Source organism: Solanum lycopersicum, chromosome 11, assembly GCF_036512215.1.
Source record: "Solanum lycopersicum chromosome 11, SLM_r2.1".
Lineage (NCBI taxonomy): Eukaryota > Viridiplantae > Streptophyta > Magnoliopsida > Solanales > Solanaceae > Solanum > Solanum lycopersicum.
In genome coordinates, this window is record NC_090810.1 from 9,378,891 (window position 1) to 9,401,297 (window position 22,407).

At 33.7% G+C, this 22,407-nt stretch overlaps 2 protein-coding genes across 9 annotated transcripts; one reads left to right on the plus strand and one right to left on the minus strand.

Annotated features, from left to right (window-relative positions):
- The first annotated feature begins 971 nt into the window (after window positions 1–971).
- On the plus strand, window positions 972–10,920 carry LOC101268055 (beta-galactosidase 16-like). Its single transcript, XM_069290740.1, has 19 exons — window positions 972–1,336; window positions 4,228–4,323; window positions 4,409–4,521; window positions 4,661–4,727; window positions 5,111–5,203; window positions 5,337–5,480; window positions 5,553–5,647; window positions 5,787–5,895; window positions 6,077–6,161; window positions 6,223–6,341; window positions 6,451–6,612; window positions 6,808–6,989; window positions 7,178–7,269; window positions 7,829–7,938; window positions 8,330–8,434; window positions 8,707–8,808; window positions 9,004–9,149; window positions 9,455–9,580; window positions 10,508–10,920. Exons 1-19 carry the CDS (start codon window positions 1,172–1,174, stop codon window positions 10,515–10,517), a joined length of 2,121 nt encoding a protein of 706 aa, XP_069146841.1. The 5' UTR covers window positions 972–1,171; the 3' UTR covers window positions 10,518–10,920.
- LOC101268340 (N-glycosylase/DNA lyase OGG1) lies at window positions 5,170–21,354 on the minus strand. Of its 8 annotated transcripts, XM_069290745.1 has the most exons (8): window positions 20,566–21,354; window positions 18,796–19,073; window positions 18,120–18,230; window positions 13,829–14,039; window positions 11,603–11,929; window positions 11,161–11,250; window positions 5,968–6,107; window positions 5,170–5,475 (listed from the first exon to the last, which is right to left on the minus strand). In XM_069290745.1, exons 1-4 carry the CDS (start codon window positions 21,282–21,284, stop codon window positions 14,026–14,028), a joined length of 1,122 nt encoding a protein of 373 aa, XP_069146846.1. In that variant the 5' UTR covers window positions 21,285–21,354; the 3' UTR covers window positions 5,170–5,475; window positions 5,968–6,107; window positions 11,161–11,250; window positions 11,603–11,929; window positions 13,829–14,025. The 8 variants fall into 8 exon arrangements, with proteins under 8 accessions (XP_069146846.1, XP_019066591.2, XP_069146845.1 ...); XM_069290743.1 differs by lacking the exons at window positions 5,170–5,475; window positions 5,968–6,107; window positions 11,161–11,250 and adding exons at window positions 17,623–17,661; window positions 17,769–17,799 and having other exon boundaries at window positions 11,777–11,929; XM_019211046.3 differs by lacking the exons at window positions 18,120–18,230; window positions 18,796–19,073 and having other exon boundaries at window positions 20,566–21,351.
- Between the last annotated feature and the right edge of the window lie 1,053 nt (window positions 21,355–22,407).

Here is a 22,407-nt window from a genome sequence, read left to right on the forward strand (position 1 = left end):
AATTATGATCAAAGATAAATTTTTTTTAGTCTCAAAATTCGAAAAGTGCTACATAAAGGAATTACTAAGGTTACTTTTCAAATGTCAGGTTGTGACACACCTTAATTAAAATAAAGTCTCACTACCCTTGAACTCATTTCTTTTCTAATTTTATACATCTTTTAATTTACGTGATATAATATGTGATTTCACGCAGTTGAGACGCTTTGGAGTCTTGGAGATGTTTGAATATCACGTAAGTTAAAAAGGTAAAATACAAAAAATAAATTATAAAAATAATAAAACTTTAATTTAATCTAACAGATACTAATATCTTATCCCAAATTAAATTTACAATTTTGAATTTGTGTTGGCGGTAGTGATGAGAGTCATTTAAAAACACTACTAAACAAAAATGTAATGTCTTCATGTGACTAGTCTTGTCACTTTTTTCTTCTGCCTATATGCATGTTAGTTGGACTCACACTGTCAAAAGGAGGTGTACTGAGAGAGTGACTACTGAGATTTTATTTCTCATATTTATTTAAAAGAAAAATTGGATTCAAATTTTAATACGTCTGAAAAAGGATGCCGAAAAAAAGATTTTGTCGATGTGAGAGGTCTTAGCTTAGACCTCAACTTAAAGTATACACTTGTAAAAAGGGGCCTAATATTGGTGAACAACAATTGATCAGATGGTCCTGGCTCTAATACTATATAAAAATATGACATCTAAGCTTAACTCAATTTGAAAAACTAGCTATTCAAATCTCTCTATATAACAACAAGTTAAAAGTGAAAAAAGAAAAACATTTAATCATCCATTTGTTGAGTCTAGGACTAGTAGTTGGATCATGAAATTTGCCCTCACATGTTCCACGGAAATATCATTATGTTTTTTTTTTTTACAACCTCTCTTTCTTTTATTAAATTAAAAGTAAGTTTTTAAAAAAGAATTTTTCAATTTGAAGTATAAAAGATGAGAAAGGGACACAATAATTTCATTGAGTGTACTTCACATGTAATAGCCCCACTTCTAACTTGCCTTTCCCTCTCTTCATACTCATATTTGTTTTTCTTATACTTTAATTTCACTCCTTTTGCTTCCAAGCCTTTTCAATTATATGTATATATACATCGTCGATACAATAAAAATCAGCTAGTTTCGTGCTAGGTACGCAGCTACGAGACAATGAAAATGTCGTGGTCGGTAGCGGTGACATTAATGGTGGTGATGATGGTGGTGGTGTCCACCGGCAGAGCAAATGTGAGTTATGATGGAAGATCATTGATGATAGATGGAGAAAGGAAGATGTTATTTTCTGGTTCTATTCATTATCCTAGAAGCACTCCGGACGTATGTATTTTTTTCCCTCTCTTTCAGTTACTGAATCGAGCTATATAGTTCAATCAAATTTATTTATCAATATACTCTAAATATATAGAATGGTACTATTAAAAGACATGATATTCCAAGTTTTCGTCAAATTACCGTAAAAATTTTGTTTGTTGGAAACGTTGCACAAATTGAGCATATAAAATATCCTTACAGTAATTACCTATATAACTTAAACCCTATAGACAGAATCAAATGTTTAGTTACTCATAATAGTTTAAGTTAAATATATATATATATATATATATATATATATATATATATATATATATATATATATATAAATTATTAAATCAGTTGGAGAATAATTATTGACAAATCTTTCTAAAACTTAAAATGTGAGATTTGAAATTGTCAAAAAAAAAAATATAGTAACATTTATTCACGATAAGACACGAGTATCCTTAGGCTATGATCGGAATCTCACGAACACTACAATTTAACTAAATTAAGGTCCTATCGCCTTGGTGACCCCTTTTCTTTTAAAAAGGAATAATGCACAAGTACTCCCTCAATCTATGCCCGAAATCTCAGAGACACACTTATACTATACTAAGGTCCTATTACCCCCTGAACTTATTTTGTAAGTAATTTTCTACCCCTTTTCGGCCTACGTGGCACTAGCTTGAAAAAAAAGTCAACCAGCGTTGGGCCCACAAGATAGTGCCACGTAGGCCAAAAAGGGGTAGAAAATTATTGATAAAATAAGTTATGGGGGGGGGGGGGGGGTTAGGAACTTTAGTATAATATAAGTGTCTCTGAGATTTCGAGCATAGGTTGAGGGGGTACTTGTGCATTATCCCTTTAAAAAATAAAAATAAAAATTATGCACCTTTTTAGCTTACTTGACATCCAGACATGCGCTTCAACTGCGTGGAGTCACAGAGTATGTCACATAACCTAAAAAATGTATAAAATTACAAAACAAATGAGTTAAAGAGTAATAGAACCTTAGTTTAATTAATGTGTTTCTATGGATTTTCTATCATAGTATAAGCATTTTTGTGTCTTTTTCCTATATATTACAAGAAGTAAAAATGATGTAACAACATGGAAAATATTTAAGCTCTTTATGTTACTAAACTCTACCTATAATAAAGTAACATATATAGGTGTACTTAATTTGACATATGCTACCGTAAGAAGTGGATTTCCTTGACAACATCTATGAAGGGTCTTTTAAGTTAAATTAACACCTAATCATTTACTAATAAATTAAGGATGATTGAATTAGTAAAATATTTAGTATCCTTTCTCGTTAGAATTTTTTTTAATTGAGCTCATCGTATTGAATTTACCTGGTGCAATTTATATTTCCTAAATATGGATTTATTTAGTGCACATTCAAAAGTATCAATTACATTTTCATAAGATTCAAAAAAATATTTTTAAAAAAATTGAGAAGATAAAAACCAAAAATAACTATCATTTCTTTTTTGAACCAGACATTAATTTTGTCAATTTGTAATTTGTAGCCATGTGCGTAGGGATTAATATATGAAAATATAGGTGAGCAAATTAACTAGTCAATAAGGTTGATTAGGATTAAGACTTTGATTGAAAATTGCATCTAAATCAAACTTTATCTAGGTTCTTTCAACTTCTTTTGTCTGGTTTCCATAAAAAATATTAGTCACTTCGCTTCATTTTATATGACATTTTTTGGATTTTGAGATTCAAATAAATTTATTTTTTATCATAAGTTTTTGTAGATCTCTTAAATATTTTGAATTATCAATTATTGTGACTTATAATACTTTCTACGTAGTTTATAAATATATAAATTTTATTTTTTAATAAAAATAAAGATTCAATGTGCAAATTTCTGATCAAACTTAAATTATTTGACTCTAAAAGAATAAAAAAAAATGTCACGTAAATTTGGAAAGAGGGAGCACTACATTAATCAAGATGTTACCTAATCCTAGTTTGGTGTTTTCATACATAAATTGGGGTAAAGTTCTCCCCAATAAAGGTGATTCAGTACTCCGACTAAGTATGTAATATCGTTTATCAGAGTCCGGAGCCTAAATGGTATAAAATATTAACAAAAATTTCAAAATGGTATACACAATTTTATATCAACTAAAACGGCAAAATTGCTGGAACAACAGCGATTTCCTCCACCGGAAAAAGCAAAATCGTTGCAACAGCAACGATTTTGCAAAATGTCATTTTTTTTATAAAAAAAAAATTCAAATCGCTACCTAGGCAGCAATTTTCAATTATTTTTTTTTTAACAAAAAACAGAATATGGCTGCCTTCATTTTTTTTTAAATAAATTTTTTTAAAAGAAAATTGAAAATCATTGCCTAGGTAGCGATTTGAGTTTTTTTTTTTTTTAAAAAAAATACATTTTGCAAAATTGCTGCAGTAGCAACGATTTTGCTTTTTCTGGTGGAGGAAATCGTTGTTCCAGCGATTTTACCGTTTTGGTTAATATAAAATTTTATATACCGTTTTAAAATTTTTTGTTAATATTTTATACCCTTTAGACTCCGAACTCTTGGTTATCACTTCTAACTTAAAATGTGAGTGTTAATTCAAATTATAAACAGTGTTAAACTGAATTTCACCATCACTAACATTACGTTTGCTCCCCTTACATTATTATTCATTTGTTAACATCAACAACGTACCATTGTAACTTCACAAGTGAGATATTAAGAGAGTAAAATATAAATAAATCTTTTTTCTCTCTCTCGAAGAGTTAAAGAAAGATTATTTTCAAATGATCATCGGCTCAAGTCCAGCAAGCAAGAGTGTTTACATTTGTTTGAAGTATTTGACAACTTGCATTACTATAGTTGTTTTTTGTCTCTCTTTTGTAACCATTATTTAATTTCTTATAGATGTGGCCATCACTAATATCGAAAGCTAAAGAAGGTGGAATAGATGTGATTGAAACTTATGTATTTTGGAACCTTCATGAACCTCAACTTGGACAGGTATTGGATAAAATGTTGTCATCAATATATTATTTTTTTTTTCGAAATTTTATCTGAACTCTAAATACTTTACGCATCGAATCAGTATGATTTTAGTGGAAGACGTGACATAGTAGCATTTATAAAGCAAATTCAAGCACAAGGTCTCTATGCTTGCCTTCGAATTGGACCCTATATTGAGGGTGAATGGACTTATGGGTAATTTTACATGCTTCAACTTTATGATATTTTGCATCCTTGGTCCAAAATATTATCTAGATTTAACTTTTGACCCCTCAATTTTATTTTATTTTGGGCAAATTAACTTAAACTAAATTGTGATTTTTGATGTTTATAGAGGTTTTCCTTTTTGGTTACATGATGTCCCTGGGGTTGTTTTCCGCTCAAATAATGAACCCTTTAAGGTAATATTTTCATGTTCTTGGAAGTTCTTCCTCCCATTCCATGTATCGTATACATATACCTTCCATCATACTTTTGAGATAATGGTGCCCCTGCCATAAGAAAACTAGAATATATATGCCGTTTACTCTAACATAAGACTAAATAGGGACACGTAACACAATTTTATCTATCGATTCAAAATTTAATAAATGTCGAATCAATGGATAAGATTATGACATGTGTATCTTAGTTTTTGGACGGCAAAAGCATCAATATCCCAAAAGTATGATGGAGGATATCTACATATCATTTACGATAATTCAGAATATATTTGTCTTTTTTCCCTTTCAAAAAAGATAAATAGTTCATCGATAATGACCGAGTGTAAATTGTTTGTTGACAGTTTTACATGCAAAATTTCACTACAAAAATAGTGAACCTAATGAAATCGGAAGGGCTATATGCTTCACAAGGAGGTCCAATTATACTATCGCAGGTGAAATTTAACATATAACACACATTATTTCTGATTTTTCATGTAGTTATCTTTTAGATTATACGACTAATGTTTTAAAAAAAAGGATGTATATAGTCAGTGTATAGAAGTTGATTTTTTTGTGTACATGCAGATAGAGAATGAATATCAAAATGTAGAAAAAGCATTTGGAGAAGATGGTCCTCCTTATGTGTCGTGGGCGGCGGAGATGGCTGTTGGACTTCAAACTGGTGTCCCATGGTGCATGTGCAAGCAAGATGATGCTCCAGATCCTGTTGTAAGTTAACTTTCTTCACTCTGAGACTAATTAAACTACTTTATTTATGACATTTTCATAGACATGCTACAGATTAATGCATGCAATGGGTTGAGATGTGGAGAAACATTTACAGGGCCTAATTCACCAAACAAGCCATCTATTTGGACTGAGAACTGGACAAGCTTGTAAGCCATCTAATCGTTTGATAACCAGAGTCATTATCTGATAAACGATCACTAGGAGTCAGACTCAATAGAATTTGATCAATCCTATATTGTAACAGTTGAAGTTGCTAAAAGATATTCATTTTGTTTGTGTTTAAAGCTATCAAGTGTATGGTCAGAATGCAACACTAAGATCAGCAGAAGACATGGCATATCATGTTGCTCTCTTCATTGCAAGGAAGAATGGAACCTTCATCAACTATTATATGGTAAATTTCACACCTACTAACTCCAAAAAAGAAGAAAGTATCGTCAAATATAAGAAGAAAAAAAAAACTTACCTCATACCGAATAGAGCCAACATACTTCACTACCAAGTCCACTGTATCAAATTTTAGCTGTTTTATCATCCATCTTCTAACAAGGTTCTCTGGATGGCTGCATCATTAGTATCATGGAGGAACCAATTTTGGAAGGACTTCTGCGGAATATATGATCACAAGTTACTATGACCAAGCACCATTAGATGAGTACGGTAAGGAATACGCAAGTTTTACTTGTGGTTTCACTAGCTCTGAATGAGAATTCTATGACAGGTTTAATTAGACAACCAAAATGGGGACATCTGAAAGAGTTACATGAAGCGGTGAAGTTATGTTCAGAGACCATACTTTCTGTATTCCCTTCCATGCAGTCCTTGGGTGAACAACAAGAGGTAAATATCCACCGAGTTCACGAGAAACCCTCATTTCAAGGCCCAACTTTTCTCTCTTTCTTACAAAGATAATTTCAATCTCAAAGCTTACAAGCATTATACAAACCAGGCTTATGTATTCAGTAAAGATTCTGGAGCTTGTGCAGCATTTCTAGTCAACATGGATGACACAAAAAGTGTAGTGCAATTTCAGAATTCATCATATGAATTACCTCGGAAATCTATAAGCATCTTACCTGACTGCAAGACTGCAGCCTTCAATACGGCGAAGGTAAACACTGACATACTTAAGTTTCTTTCAATTCTACATATACTTGAACCTTTCCAGATCTACTCACTGGCTCACTACAATCCCAAGGAAATGTAGAGATGCCAAATCATCTCCTTATTCCTAATCTAGAGAAAAGCTAAGATTTGGTTTATAACCATAGAAGACACTAACTATCCGCATATTTATCTGCAATAGGTAAGCACACAATTCAATACAAGAATAACAATACCAGCCATTAAGTTTGACGCGGCTGAGAAATGGGAACAATTTGAAGAGGTTATTCCACAATTTGATGCTACTACACTGAGATCAGACGTATTACTGGAGCACATGAATACTACAAAGGATGTATCTGACTATCTTTGGTATACTTTCAGGTAAATTCAAAAGATCGTACATACACCAGTCAATTTCAGAAGAATAAAACAATAATATTTAGATAAATTAAACCAGGATTGAAGGACATGTTTCAGCTAAATTTCCTCGCACCGTATAAATATAAACAAAATAGTAACTGCATTCTAGGAAATGCCTTTTACTAATATGTGTGAAATCCACATGACAGTATCCAGCAGGATTCAATGGAACAGCAGTCTACACTAAGTGTGAAGTCCTTAGGCCATGTTTTACATGCTTTTGTGAATGGAGAACATGTAGGTAAGCATTTGCCCATGGATGCATTATACAAATGAAAATTGTGTCGTGCAGTTTCAAAAATTGAACTTTTTTGGGGGTTTGTTCCGAGTCTAAAATAATGAAACAAGGGGCAAACATTCGTCCTACACATGAGCAAAGATGTCATCATGAACCCCTGACCTCGATGCACACTCCTCTCAAAGATAATCAGGAAACAAAAACGAAAAAAGAACGGCAATGAACAATTAATTGTTACTAACTATTCTTTGTTAAATGATAGCTGTACCATTGTTACAAGAGTGATAAGATTTCCAGATTCTACACTTCTTCTATGGAAATGGAACTTATGAATGTAGGAACTGGCTTGACCAGTGAAGAAAAAATGCTTCTGTTTCCGAAAAGAACCCATAATTTTAGTTTCTAGAGTTCCTAATCCCAAGCTACTTACCAAAAGAAATATCTCCAGAAAGAAGGTTGCATAACCAGTCATGCTTCTATGTGAAGCACAAATCAAAACTTTATGCAACTCAAACCATCAATTTACAAAACCTGTTTAACTTCCAACTGTTGAGTTCTGTAGGTTCTTTACATGGACGGTTCAGAAATACAGCATTTACATTAGAGGGCGCTGTTTCTCTGAATCAAGGGACAAATAACATCTCATTACTAAGTGCAACTGTTGGCTTACCGGTACGTACTTTCATTTCCTCTGTTGGTTTTCCTGGGTTGCAGCTAATAATACATCACCCATTAGTGAATACATTGTCAATTTCACCATGATATTAGCAATAGAGGAAGTGCATATTCATATTTGGAAGTTGCATTTTTTTTCTTTTTGGTGAAAAGAGAGGTACTACTCATAAGGTAGGACAGTACATTATGAATTGCATATATGAGCTCTCTTTCCCTCTCAATCATAGAAGCATTGTAGGAACAGCATTTCATTTTACTAGCCAAGTTCATGTATTCACATGACTTGCTTAAGCACCACTTCTTTAGATTATTGATTTCTAGTTTTAAGGAAGAAGTATTTAGCAGCAAGAATTATAAAGATAAACTAATTTCTATCCTCATCGTGCAGGATTCAGGATCATTTCTTGAACGCAGGGCTCTTGGTGTAGACTCAGTAATTATTGAAGACAGCAAAGAGGCCAAAAATATCACCAACTTATCATGGGGTTATCAGGTAATTGTCGGGTAAAACATAACCCAAACTTGTTGTTTGGTTAGTCATTGATACTCTGCTCATGCCATAAAATGTAAACACTGCTAACGATAAGTTAACCAAAAACGTTGTAAGGTATTTAACATTTTCTGCCACATTAATCTATCAACCACAGATCATTGTTTAGTAGAGCTTTTTTAAGGCTGAGAACAACAAACCTAACAACCATTATTCTTTGACAAGTGAGTGCAATTTCTAATTAACCTTACATCAGTATAAAACATTTTCTTAAGGTTGGATTATTGGGGGAGAAGTTACAAATTTACTCATTAGAAGAATCAAAGAGTGCTTATTGGAGCAGCTTAGGCTCTTCTCAACCGCTCACATGGTACAAGGTAAGTCTATGGATCCTTTACGGATACCTTTTTTCTATATCATGTAGTGCTACTTGTTTAAGTGACTAATAGATCCTCAGCAATTAAATATGTGCTTATGTTTCGGTTTACAATGCTACAAACAGCTCTTACATATTCCAATATATTTGTTATGTTACTCAACCTATGATATATTGATTGATTGCAATTTGCCAGTCAGTTTTTGATGCACCCAAGGGTGATGATCCTGTTGCATTAAACCTTGGTTCCATGGGAAAAGGTGAGGCTTGGGTTAATGGACAAAGCATTGGCCGATATTGGGTCTCATTTCGAACGCTTGCAGGCATTCCATCACAAACTTGGTATGTAAGGTGACACTAATTCAGATTGATACTTGTACAAACTTTTTGTACTGAATAACTACGATTAATATAGATCTTCAGTATACGCTATTCATAGAATAATAAGGCCACATTAGAATCCATCTATCTTCACCATATGTTATTTATAATATAAGCAGGTCATCTCAGAACCAGTCAATCTTATCTCTTATCTACTTAACAAACCTCTTCACTTAAAGATCTCATGCACTCTTGTTTATCTACGAAAGTTTATTCATTAGTAATTAATGACTAAACCCCCAGCAACTAAAATTGTTCATTTCCAGGTACAATCTTCCAAGATCATTTCTCCAACCAGGGGACAATTTATTAGTCTTGTTCGAAGAGGAAACTGGCAATCCTCTTGACATCACCATAGATACTATTTCAGTCACAAAGCCGTCGTTGAGAAAGTAAACTTCTATTCCTTTTTTGTTACCAAGTTATTACCTCTACGAACTATATCTTCTGAACAAAGACATTTTTAAGATATGAAGGAATAACATGTTGACAAAAAACAGATAATCCAAATTATGGTAATTGATGAAAAAGTCAACGAACACCATACGTAGAATTTCTTCAAAAAACAAATTCCATGATTAGTAACAGATCAATAATCCAATATATCAATTTTTAACACTTAGGAAGTGTGATTTCTACATGAGGCATTCATTTCTCATTGTTGAACCAATATTCCCTTCTTATAATTTTGATCACTCTTCCTAGACTGGAATCTATTAAGAAGATTGTGGTACAGAGCCACAATTTTAAGATTCAAAATTGGCCGAAACTAATACTGTAGGAAGATGGACATTATGTCTTTTACTTACTTCTGCTAACTAAAACACAAGAATCTAACAACACTGATTGCACCACTTTATTTAACAAAAACTAATCTTTTCCAGAATGTTTTCTTTTTCTTCTCAGAGGTTCTCTTAAAAGATCTAATATTTGTGTGTCTATTACCTGTTAATACATTTACAGATTGACTAGTACTAGTTTTAGCTTAATCAACATTTTCTTAACATCTTTAGACTGAAATACCCTTAGAAAGAAAGTTAATTATTGAAAGTATACACATTAAAAAACTGAAAGACCAAATTAAATGCATGTCTAGTAGGATTTGCATTTTCCCCCCACAAATTTACAAGCACTTTTAACTGTGATAGGTCAAGAATTACGACCCAATATGCGTATTTGTTCCAAATTCAACTATATGCCAATCAAAAAAAAGCATGTCCATCAAAAGTCAAGACTATCACTGTATTAAGTGTCATATCAAGTTAGTCGTTGTCCTATCATTTCACTTAATTTACATTTTCCTAATATGACTTTTCCAGGCTTGTGTAGGGATGAAGAGATTTACCATCCCTCACTCATAAAAAACTTTGGGAGTTCCACATAATAAGGTGTCCATAAGACTGGCAATTGATGCTCCGTGGATAAAAGAACAATGTTGACCATTCTTTGTTTGGGTGAAGCTCAGACATGATTTCCATATACATGTTCAAATCATAGAATGTAGAAGTACAGAGCTATATCTTTACACAGGTTATTGATTCAATCAAATGCAGGCACATTGATGTCATCATCTATTTGAAGTTAAATTGCACAGATGAAAAGGTCCCAATTGAAATTTTCAGCTTCCTATTTTCACATCTTTCATTGTCTACGTTCCTGTATTTTTTTAATGAACAAAAACAGAACAAGTGAAGGAAATGGTTTCGAAATCAATCAGGCATTTTATTTACGACCTTTATGTCCTATTAATTTCCAAGAGAACAATTACGACGAAGGTGGGAGAAAATAGACGTAGTCAGACAGATAGCAATGCAAATTGAAGCCTTCAACCAATTTAACACACAACATGTAGTTAATGCAAATTAATACATTCTTACAGAAGGAAGTCCTACACATTTCAATATGTGAAACTTTAGCAGCCTGAATGTTCAAATTGGAACTACTGAAACAGAATAACAAAGACCCTACTTACAAAATTAGGCTGTAAGTCGCCACCGATTAAATAATTATGGAATTCTGACTTCATGCAAAATGCTCACCGGCTAGATGCTTTTTGCCATGCCTGCAAAGGAATTATCAAGTAATTAGTATGGACATTATCATTTGCAAAAAAACTAAGCAACAGGTGCCAGGAATGCAGATAATTAGAATTTCTCCATAAGATGTTTAAGAATCTAAAAGTGCTAGTTAACCTAACATTTCTTCAAGTAGAAATCGCCAAATATATATGTATCATTAATATAAACTAAACAAAAAGTAAAATACGATGAAATGCAGCAAACCAGAAAAGCAAAGCAAACATTTCATGTAGAATCACTTTCTAAGCAATATACATTTTTTCCAACTTTAATACCCATAAAACTGAAAATATTAGCAATTTCTAGAAGAAAAATCTTCTGAGATGTTTTTGATACCTCGGTGGTGAGAACTAGAAAAAACAGTCTTCATCAGCCCTGCACGTAGATTAAATCTAACTTCGAGCATGAAAACACAAGCATGACATATCATTCTTTGGGGACCTTTGTGATCCCACCCAGTTTTCTCTTTCTAGAATTAGGAGACTTTTCTTCCGTAGAATTCAACAGTGCTTTCTGTGAAGGTAGTTCTGCAATGAAAAGCAGAGTTTGAGCCCAACCAGCATATTTTCCATATGTCCTCACAAAAGCATCTGCCACACGATTGCAAAGTTTAGGCGTAAGACTGGTTCCTGCCAGTTCAGGGAGGAGGTATCTGGTTGCGATCTAGCAAAAGATCAAGAAGAAATGTTTGAAAATGATAATAACAGATATGAACAGAAGTACATTTTCTGAAATTTAAGTAACATCAAAGAGCAAAGAGAGCAACATGTTTGCATGTCAATATCTCAATACATGTAACAGGGAACACTTGACCAAATTAGGAAACAGCAGAATCTGGGCCAACATACATCATGGAGAACTGCGCTGCGCTACTCATAGTACTTCTGCTACCCTAATTGGTTCAATTATCAGTTTTTCCTGCATCCAGTGTTTCTCCTCTCTTTTTTTTTGGAGAAGAATAATTGTGTCGTAAAAGCAGCACTGAGGGGATGCTGAAGTAATTACAGGTGATCAGAAAGCAAAAGAAAAAACCCATTCCAATCTTATAGGGACTCCAAGAGGCCAAGTATGGATTTTGCATCATCTATAAAATCTTCCTTACACCAAAAAGAAAAGAAAGTATACATAACCTGTTGGAATGAATCCTTACATCATTTATAAGTATGGATTTGCATCATTTTTTAACTAGATTTTGCATCATTTATATGAGTTGCATCATTTATAAACTCATATTTTCACTTCATTAATAACCGAACAAGCTAATCCTTTCAGGAAAAAGCATCCCCAAAACCATTTGCTTCCTCAAGAAGCTGGCACTACGACAGACAGTAAAGCTCCAAGCGGTTTACATCTTTTAAAGACATAAACCAAAAGTTGGTGCGCATTTAAGAAGAAACATAGGCTAGAAACTATCAATATGCAGGCTCCTATATTCCTTACGTGAAGGGAACTTCATACTCGGTAAGACTATGATAGCTACAAAACCAAATTGCGGATACTTACCAACTGCTAAACTGTGATCACTGTGAAGCATATTTTTTTGTTATTTAATTGGTAAAGGAAAAAGTTTCTTCTGGAGAAACATAAACAATAGATAATTGTTGAAGTGTGTGACCATCTCATCTAAAAGCTTAAATTGTTAGAGAGAGTAAGTTTTAATTATTTAATTATATTGTCACACGCCCACTCATGTATGGCCCTAATTCTTCTTCATTGACCGAACACATGAAATATTTTTTGCTTTCTAGGTGGTAGCGAGATTTGAACTTAGGATCTTTGTCTGCTCTGATACGTATCATGTGATTAGAGGGACATTGAACCTAGTTCAATCTCAAAAGCTAGCTCATCAGGAATAATTTTCCAAGATCATATAAGGAGGTCATAAGACAACCCATTTGTTCAACCAACGTGGGACTTAACCCACTCTCTCCCAATACATTAGGACTAGACAACTAAAGCATGGAATATGAATCGTCGGTCACTTGGTTATGCCTATGATACCATGTTAAAATTGTTTGATCATCTCATCTAAAAACTTAAGTTGTTAGAGAAAACATACTTTTAATTACTTAATTAATAATGGTACAGAGATGCACGCAGAGTAGGCATGAAAAAAATATAAATGAAAAGAGGAGCATAACAGCATCTAGAAAGAGGATCTCCACAATGAACTGAAAATCTTCAACAGCTGCACAACCCTTCATTTATAAATAATCATTCACACCAACAATCTGCTACAAAATTCAATGGATTTCAACTCTCCTCATTATCTTTTCAGTCCTCTCGCCTCCCCCCTTTATTTTTTATAAAGAACTCATTATATCCCATTGTATATACTCTTTTCATAACAAAATAGAGGTCTTGGGAACATATCAAACAAGAAAGGAACAACAACAACAATTACAACAATTATAATAATAATCTTCTTTAGGTTTATCTTAATTTGAAATATTTATAAGAGAGCATATCTTATATCTTATATGTAATCAAAGGAAAATGAATGTCAGAAGATGTTTGTGATCTCTTATACAACAAGAAAATATAAAGCCCTCGAAAGCTAACCTTCCACACATGAGTATCAACTGGAATAGCATGGTGCTGATCTAGAGAGAAGAGAGCAATACATGCTGCGACCTTAGGACCAACACCAGGTAGAGAGCACAGCGAAACAATGGCCTCAGGAAGATCTACTTTGCGAAGTGCAGCAAGCCACTCCATACCTCCACCAGGCTTTGATTTCAGTGCTTCCACAGTACCTACTATATATTTAGCCCTGATCATTTAATACAAGATCAGGAGCGTAATGGAGTGAGTTATTAAGTATAACTATAACTTGACATCAGTTCAACTATAAGTAGAAAGTTGAAACTGTTCTCATCTACACAGAATACTCAAGTTCCTGCCAAAATTGCCCTATGTGAAAATGCAAGGGAATTGGAAAGATGAAACAACCCAAAAGTTGAAGATATAGGATGTATAACATCATCTGTCATTTGATACCACTTTAAAAGGCTTTGGAAATCATTCATCACCATATTGTTAACCAAGCAGATTTTGGTAATGCCAAATAGTGTTTCAAAGCCACTTGAAATCTTAATATCTGAAAATGCATGCACTTCTATAGTGAGAGTTTGAAACGTAAATAGAGGGAAAAGGAAACTTAATGGGATTTGATAGATTTCATAAAGACTGTCTCATCAATTCGTTTGAGATAAAGCTCATCAATTTCACTGCAGTTCCATACACCAGCAACACCCCTTCTATATGTATAATTTTGTACATTCCCAAAAGAAAGACATAAGGACCTATTTGCACCCACAAGCATGGCCTAGTGATCAATGAAGTGGATTAAGAACCATGAGCTTTCAAATTCAACTCCCACCAAAGACAGAAATACTAAAAGCCCATTTGGCCAAAGATTTTTTTCACTTTTTTCCGGAATATTCTTCTTGAAAGCTGTTTGGAATGTTGAATGTAACTAATCTACACTATAAGACCTCACCTCCAATGGTGGATCATAGATACATTTTGAGAGAAAGAAAAGGACAGTTCTTCATTATGTGAAAAGCTTTAAAAAGAAATTACAATGTAACAGTGACTTTTTATACCATGTTTACTTCCTACTGACTAACAACCTTCTTTCAATTCCTAACTGCCTCTAACTAACTTTATACACAGCATTAAGTAATTCCTATCTCATTATCCCCCCTCAAGCTTGTGGGTGCAAAGACATTCAACACACCAAGCTTGCTTATCAAATATTCATGTTGAGCTCTAGGTAATCCTTTTGTCAATATGTCTGCCAATTGCTCCTTGGAACTTACATATTCTGTTCTGAACAGTCCTGCTTGTATCTTTTGTCTAATAAAATGGCAATCGATCTCTATGTGCTTGGTTCTCTCGTGAAACACTGGATTGGATGTTATTTGCAAAGCTGCCTTACTGTCACTGTATACTACAGCTGGTTGTTCAACTTCATTTCCCAATTCCTTCAACAAAGCATCAATCCATACTAGTTCTGAAACTGCATTAGCCATACTCCTGTATTCAGCTTCAGCTAAACTCCTGGAAACTACATTTTGCTTCTTAGATTTCCATGACAATAATGTTTCACCATGTTCAATTAGAAAACCTGACACTGATCTCCTTGTATTTGGGCATGCTGCCCAATCTGCATCACAGTACACATTCAACTTATTGGATTTTTAGCTGCTCAATAGTATCCAAAGTCCTGCCTCCCTCTTGATGTATTTCATTACCCTCACAGTTGCTTCCCAGTGAGATCTCTTGGGTTGGTGTAAAAATTGACTAAATGTCTGAACAGAGTAAGCTATGTCTGGCCTGGTCATAGTCAAATATAACATCTTCCCTACCAGCCTTTGATATTGTTCCCTGTCTTCAAACAGCTCATCGTCTAATTCTCCAGTCAGACAATCCAACTCTTGGATTGTTAGTTTAATGTTGGCCTCAAGAGGGGTCCAAGCTGGTTTAGCATTTCCTAGACCCAAATCTGAAATAATTTTCAAAGCATACTTCCTTTGATTCATCAAAATGCCTTTTGCTGATCTACTAAATTCCATTCCCAAAAAGAATTTCAACTCTCCAAATCCTTAATCTTAAAAGCCTTGTGTAAAATGGCTTTTGTGTGCTCTAGAAGTCCCAAATTACTTCCTGTCACAAACATATCATCTACATAGACAAAACCAGATTCCAATGCTTCACTCAACTTCAAGTTCCATTGCCTGCTTGCTTGTTTGAAACCATAGAGGGATTTGACAAGTCTGCATACTAGGCCAGATTCCCCCTGACTGTCAAAGCCCTCTGGCAACTGCATATACACCTCATCATGAAGATCACCTTGTAAGAAAGCATTGTAGACATCTAATTGATTAACAAACCAATTATGTTGAGCAGCTAAAGATAAAACAGTCCTGACAGTAGCAATTTTAACCACTGGTGAAAGTCTCATGGAAATCAAGACCCTCTTTTTGTGTGTAACCCTTTGCCACCAATCGAGCTTTAAACCTCTCAACATCACCATTAGCCTTCAACTTGACTTTATAAACCCACTTACAACCTATAGGAACTTTACCTTTTGGTAGAGGAACCAAATCCCATGTATGATTATCTTGAAGAGCTTTTATTTCATATTGCATGGCTTCTAGCCATCTGACATCTAAGATAGCTTCCTGGTACGTAGTTGGTTCAGTAACAGAAGAAAAAACATGGAAGTGTTGTTGATAAGTTGGGGACAGATTGGTATATGAAATGGAAGCTGCAATAAGATACAGAACATGATTTGTTGATCGCTTAGAAACATATTCAGATAGCCAAAAAGGTTGCTTAGTAAGCCTGGTGGATCTTCTGAGAGGCATAACAGGAGAAACAATTGGTGAAGGTGGATGTACTGGTTCTACCCTGTACACAGTGGGGGTGATGAATCATGAGATGTTTCTAAATCAAGAATAATGAGATCATCCATTTGGACATGGAGAAGAGATAGGACAGGATTTAGGTTCAGGTAAATGAGATTGAAAAGGAAATTGATCCTCATGAAATACCACATCTCTGTTCAAAAAGAACTTTTGCTTTTGTAATCAAAACAGAAATATCCCTTTGTAACACCTGAGTAACCCATAAATACTGATCTCACAGCCCTGGGTGCAAACTTATTAATTCTACGCAATATGTACTTGCAAAACACAAACAACCAAATGTTCTCAACTGTGTAATACATGGCCTCCTCCCAAAAAATGCTTCATAAAATGACTTTCCCTCAAGAGTTTGTGAAGGCAATCGATTGATAATGTATGCTGCAGTAAGTACACAATGTCTCCAGAATTTGATTGGAATGTGACTTTGGAATCTTAAAGCTCTAGCAACCTCAAGAAGGTGTTTGTGTTTCCTCTTAACAATACCATTCTGTTGAGGGGTATGAACACGTCCTATAATGAATAATTCCTAAACCTCTGAACAAATCCTGCATAGAAGTACTGATGAATTCTCCTCCATTATCAGTCCTGACTCATTTAACAGTCGCATTAAACTGAGTAGCAATCATCTTTAAAAAATGTTTAAGAATAACCAACACATCAGATTTGAGCTTTAATAAGAAAACCCATACTGTTCTCGAAAAATCATCAACAATAGTGAAAAAGAACTTATTTCCATCAAATGTTATAGTGTCATAAGGCCCCCACACATCTAAATGCAACAAATCAAAAATCTTTGTAGATTTAGTACTACTGTTGTAGAAAGGAAGTCGAGATGTCTAGCTAGTGGACATATCTCACAAGTACTTAAAATTATTTGCAATTGTCAACAGAATAGCCTAACAAATCCTTTATGGATCTTACTGATGCATGGGCTAATCTTCTATGCCAAAGCACGATATCCTGTTTGTCAGCATGAGCAGCAAAGCTTGTAACATTGCCAATTTCAGAAACTCTATGTTTTGATGAACTTGTTTGAACCAAAAAATAGAGACCATCCTTCTCCTTACCAATCATCTTCAGTTTCCCACTGGAAAGATCCTGGAACATACAAAATCCAGGATAAAATGATACAAAACAATTGAGCTCCTTAGTAACTTTGGCTACAGACAAAAGATTATATTTAAACTCGGGTACATATAGAACATCATGCAATTCTCCTGTATCTGTGAAATTGCAATTACCCATATGAGTCACAAAAGTCACACCTCCATTGGGTAAATGAACCTTTCTATATTGGTCAGGCCTAACAGTTTGCATATTATGTAGCATGTCTAAGGTAGAAACCATATGGTTGGTTGCACCACTATCAATTATCCAAGGCAAATCTGTAAGTTTAATGACATTAGTGTGAGTCATACCTGCCATATTAGCCATCACATTAGCTGTGGAAATATCTCCATCTAGCATATGTTGAATGTGATCATGTTGATTATCAGTCAGAGGAGGTGCTCTAGGTAGATCTCTTGCACCTGAATGCATTGAAGAGGAATTGTCAGTTTGAACATTATTAGCATTATAGGCAGTGTTACATGTCCCCTTCTTCTTGAATTTCCTCTAGTTGATAACCATGAAGTCGAAAACAATTAGCCTCTACATGTCCTTGATTTTTGCAATAATCACATTTCAACTCCCAATTCTTCTTCCCTTTATAATATTGATTTGAGTTAGATTGTGAAGACTGTGAAGTAGTTCCTTTATCGTAACAAGGAGGTCCTCCTCTTCCTTCCATGAGAGCAGCTAGATTTGTACCTTCTCCACTCATAGATGTAGATGTGATTGATCTTTGGCTCTCCCTCTCAACAAGCATAGCATAAGCTTTGTTAATAGTGGGCGTAGGTTCAACCATCAATATCTGACTACGTGATTGATCATAGATTTCATTCAGACCCATCAAAAATTGCATCAATTTTTGTCTCTTCTTATGCATAGACAGATCCTTAGAATTTGGACAATTACAGGGTGGAGGTGTAATACTAGCAAATTCATCCCATAAATTTCGCAGCTTAGAGAAATAAGTCGGTATACTATCAGTACCTTGTACATTGGTGGTTATGGCTTTATGCAATTGATAGATCCTTGAAGCATTTACTTTGTCAAAACGCTCTTGAAGATCCTCCCAAACAGCTCGTGCACTCGTTGCATAAACAGTACCTGTATGCAAATCCTGAGTTACAGAGCTCATAATCCAGCCTTGAACAATCACATTACATCGATTCCATTGATGCCCTAATTCAGTTCCGAAATCCTCCTTTTTCCAGCTACCATCAACAATACACGGCTTGTTCTTCCCAAGCAATTGGATTCGCATCGCCCTGCTCCAAATGGAGTAATTATCGGATCCTATTAGCTGCATCGGAATAGTGGATGAACCTGTAGTATCGGATGGATGTAAAAATAGTGGATGACTGTGATCAAACTTGAGGTTCGCCATTGATGCCATCAGCGAAGCAGTAATTACAGAAATCAGCTTCAGTAGAACTTGGAATCGCGGTTGTATGGCTCTAATACCATGTTGAATGTAACTAATCTACACTATAAGAGCTCACCTCCAATGGTGGATCACAGATACATTTTGAGAGAAAGAAAAGGAGAGTTCTTCATTATTGTGAAAAGCTTAAAAAAGAAATTATAATGTAACAGTGACTTTTTATACCCTGTTTACTTCCTAACTGACTAAAAACCTTCTTTCAATCCCTATTTGCCTCTAACTAACTTTATACACAGCATTAAGTAATTCCTATCTCATTATGGAATAGAATTGTTACAATTTTCCGAAATTCCAATTCCGAAATTTCTAGAATTCGAAAAACTCCATATAGCTCTATTTTTTTCCACAGTTTTCACTCCAAATCACTCACAAAAATTCAAAAACAACTTCAGCTTCCAAACACCATTTTCAACTTTCTTCTGAATACTACTTTTCTAAATTTCACATTTTTTATGTCTAACCACTTAATAGTGATCTCTTTTCATCTGCCTTGGACTTGTTGGACAAAGTTATCCGGTACGTGATGGGATAAACCCGAACCAAACAGTTATATAAAAATAAAATAAAAAAATATAAGGGCCTATTGATATCATAGGATTCATATGGGCCCGTTTGGCCATAAATTTTCCAAATAATATTTGGGAAAAATTTGGCAAATAATGTTTGTCCATACAATTTGCCATTATTTGGCAAATATTTTTGGCAAATATCCCAAATTTTCAAATACTAGTTTTTTCAAGTATTTGGGTCAAATCTCATTATTTGAAATATTTTGAAAATTAAAATTTTACCCCAATCTTTTATCTTTTACAAAAACACCCTGTCTACTAGTTGCTTGGTTGTATTACATAATTTTTAACGTGAATTCCAAAATAGTGATGAAATATTTAGTGAATATTAAATAATGATATGATTGTTGATGAAAATTATTAAAAATTGGAATCTAGGTAACAAAGTCATGTGCTTTGTCTACTTCACGATGTATGAAATAATTCTTGTTGCACTCACTCCAAATTACCACATTGCTTTAGTGTCATGGACACTATTTGTTATTATTGTAACGAACATACAATTGACTTGTAATACAAACTTTTAGTTAGTTTTGATAGTTTTTAAAAATTGTATGTATAAATCATATTTTTCTAAAAAGGTGAAATATATTTCTCAAATACTATGGCCAAACACATGGTGAAATTTCACCCAAATTTTCACTCAAATAATATTTGCCAATAATATTTGGAAATCTATGGCCAAACGCTAGCATAATTTTAAATTTAAACAGAACTCTGAAACTACCATGATTGGGGGAAACATACCTGTAACCAAAACCAGCAGCTCTTAGCTCTTGTTCAGAAACCATTGCCAACCTTTCCAGTGAAGGAAACTCATAAAACTTGAAACCTCCAACAGCTCCCAAATAATTCCCCAATGATGAAATAAAATCAACCATCATAGTAATTCTCTTGATATTGTTATTAGATGAGCAAATAAACTGAATAAGACACTCAATAGGGTCTTGCCTTAGTACTCTAGCACCCTCCAAATGAATAGCCAATTCAGCAAATCTTTTATCAGAAGCCTTAAAACTCTCCCAAACCTCAGTTAAAGAAATACCCACATTAAGAAAATCAAGAAGGGCTATCCTAGCATCAGCAGCAGATTCAGAGTCAGAGTCAGAGGTAGTGCAATGGAAATAGTACCCAACATCACCATTGTCAAGCTGCTTCAGTGAAACCAAGTGGGACCTACCAACAACACCAGTATACTGAATGGGTCCTGTCTGTTTCCACCTGAATGTTTGGCCTGTTGGGAAGGTGAGAGGCAAGTAAAGTTCTGATCTTGATAAGTTTAGGGGTACCCATTTGGGATCTTCTTCTGGGATTGGATTTGTGAGAATATTTCTTGGTTTTTTGGAAGAAAGGGTTCTCAAAGATGTGGTTTTGGAAGGGAGAGATTGTGGAGATGGTGGAGTTGATGGGGTTGAAGCCATGATTGTTGGTTTCTTCATGATCGACAGAGTTCTTACTGATTGCATCTATGGAATAAGCAAAGAGCTCGCACAATGGAGGCTACTGAGGAACGAGGGGTAAATTTGCTCCTTGTTTTTTTTTATTTATTTATATTATAATACATAATAAAAAATCAAAACTATTTTAACTTTAGGGTAATCATGTGTCAAAAACACAATTAAATTATTTTTTTTTAATTTCATATTTAAATTATTGAAAGTTTGAGTTTCATATATAAAATATCATTTTTTAGTTTGAGAAACAGACATCTCTCTTTTATATCATATTAGTATTATATGTAATTAAAAATTATAAAAAAAAAATATGTTCTTTATAAAATAAAATATAAAAAATAGTTTTCTTACCCCGCATCATTTTTTAAAGTTTTTTATTTTATTTAAATTTCTTTTATAAAAGTATTTCATTTTTTATTTCATCTCCTCCCCTTCATCAAATACTAATTTAGATATTATTTATTTTCTTAAAAATATAATTTTACCCATAACACTTAACTCTCCATTTTTAATTTTTTTTTCCAGTATTTAGATATACATATCGAAAATACTTATTACTTGCCGCCACAAGATTTTTTATATTTTTGTAATTGTTTATGTTATATTCGGCACACTAGTAGAATTTTTTTCTAAAAATATATGTACTTGCATGCATATCTAACACAAAATAAGAAAAACGTAAAAAAAATAAAAATTAGGAGAGGAAAATTAAATAGAATAGGGTAGATTTTTTTAAATAAGATAATCAATTTCTATCGGGGGAAGGGGAGGATGAAATATGAAATTTTGAAAAATATTTTATAAATGATTTTTGTAAAAAAATGATGGGGTTGTCGCGGGGGAGAGGAGGTACGTGGAGGATGTGGTGGAGTGAGAATTTTTTTTTTATATGGATAGTAATCTTTAATTTTTAATTAATATTAATTTTTTATTATTTAGTTTTTATCTAGATAAAATATTTTATCTATGTGGAATGTCATATGTCAAAGTTTTTCCATATAAAAGAGAGTGCGCTACACACACCACTGAGGTGTGTTTCTCAAACTAAAAAGTGATAGCTTAGGTATGAAACTCACACTTTTACTAGTTTAAATATGAAACTAAAAAAAAGTGAATAGTTTAAGTTCGTTTTTGA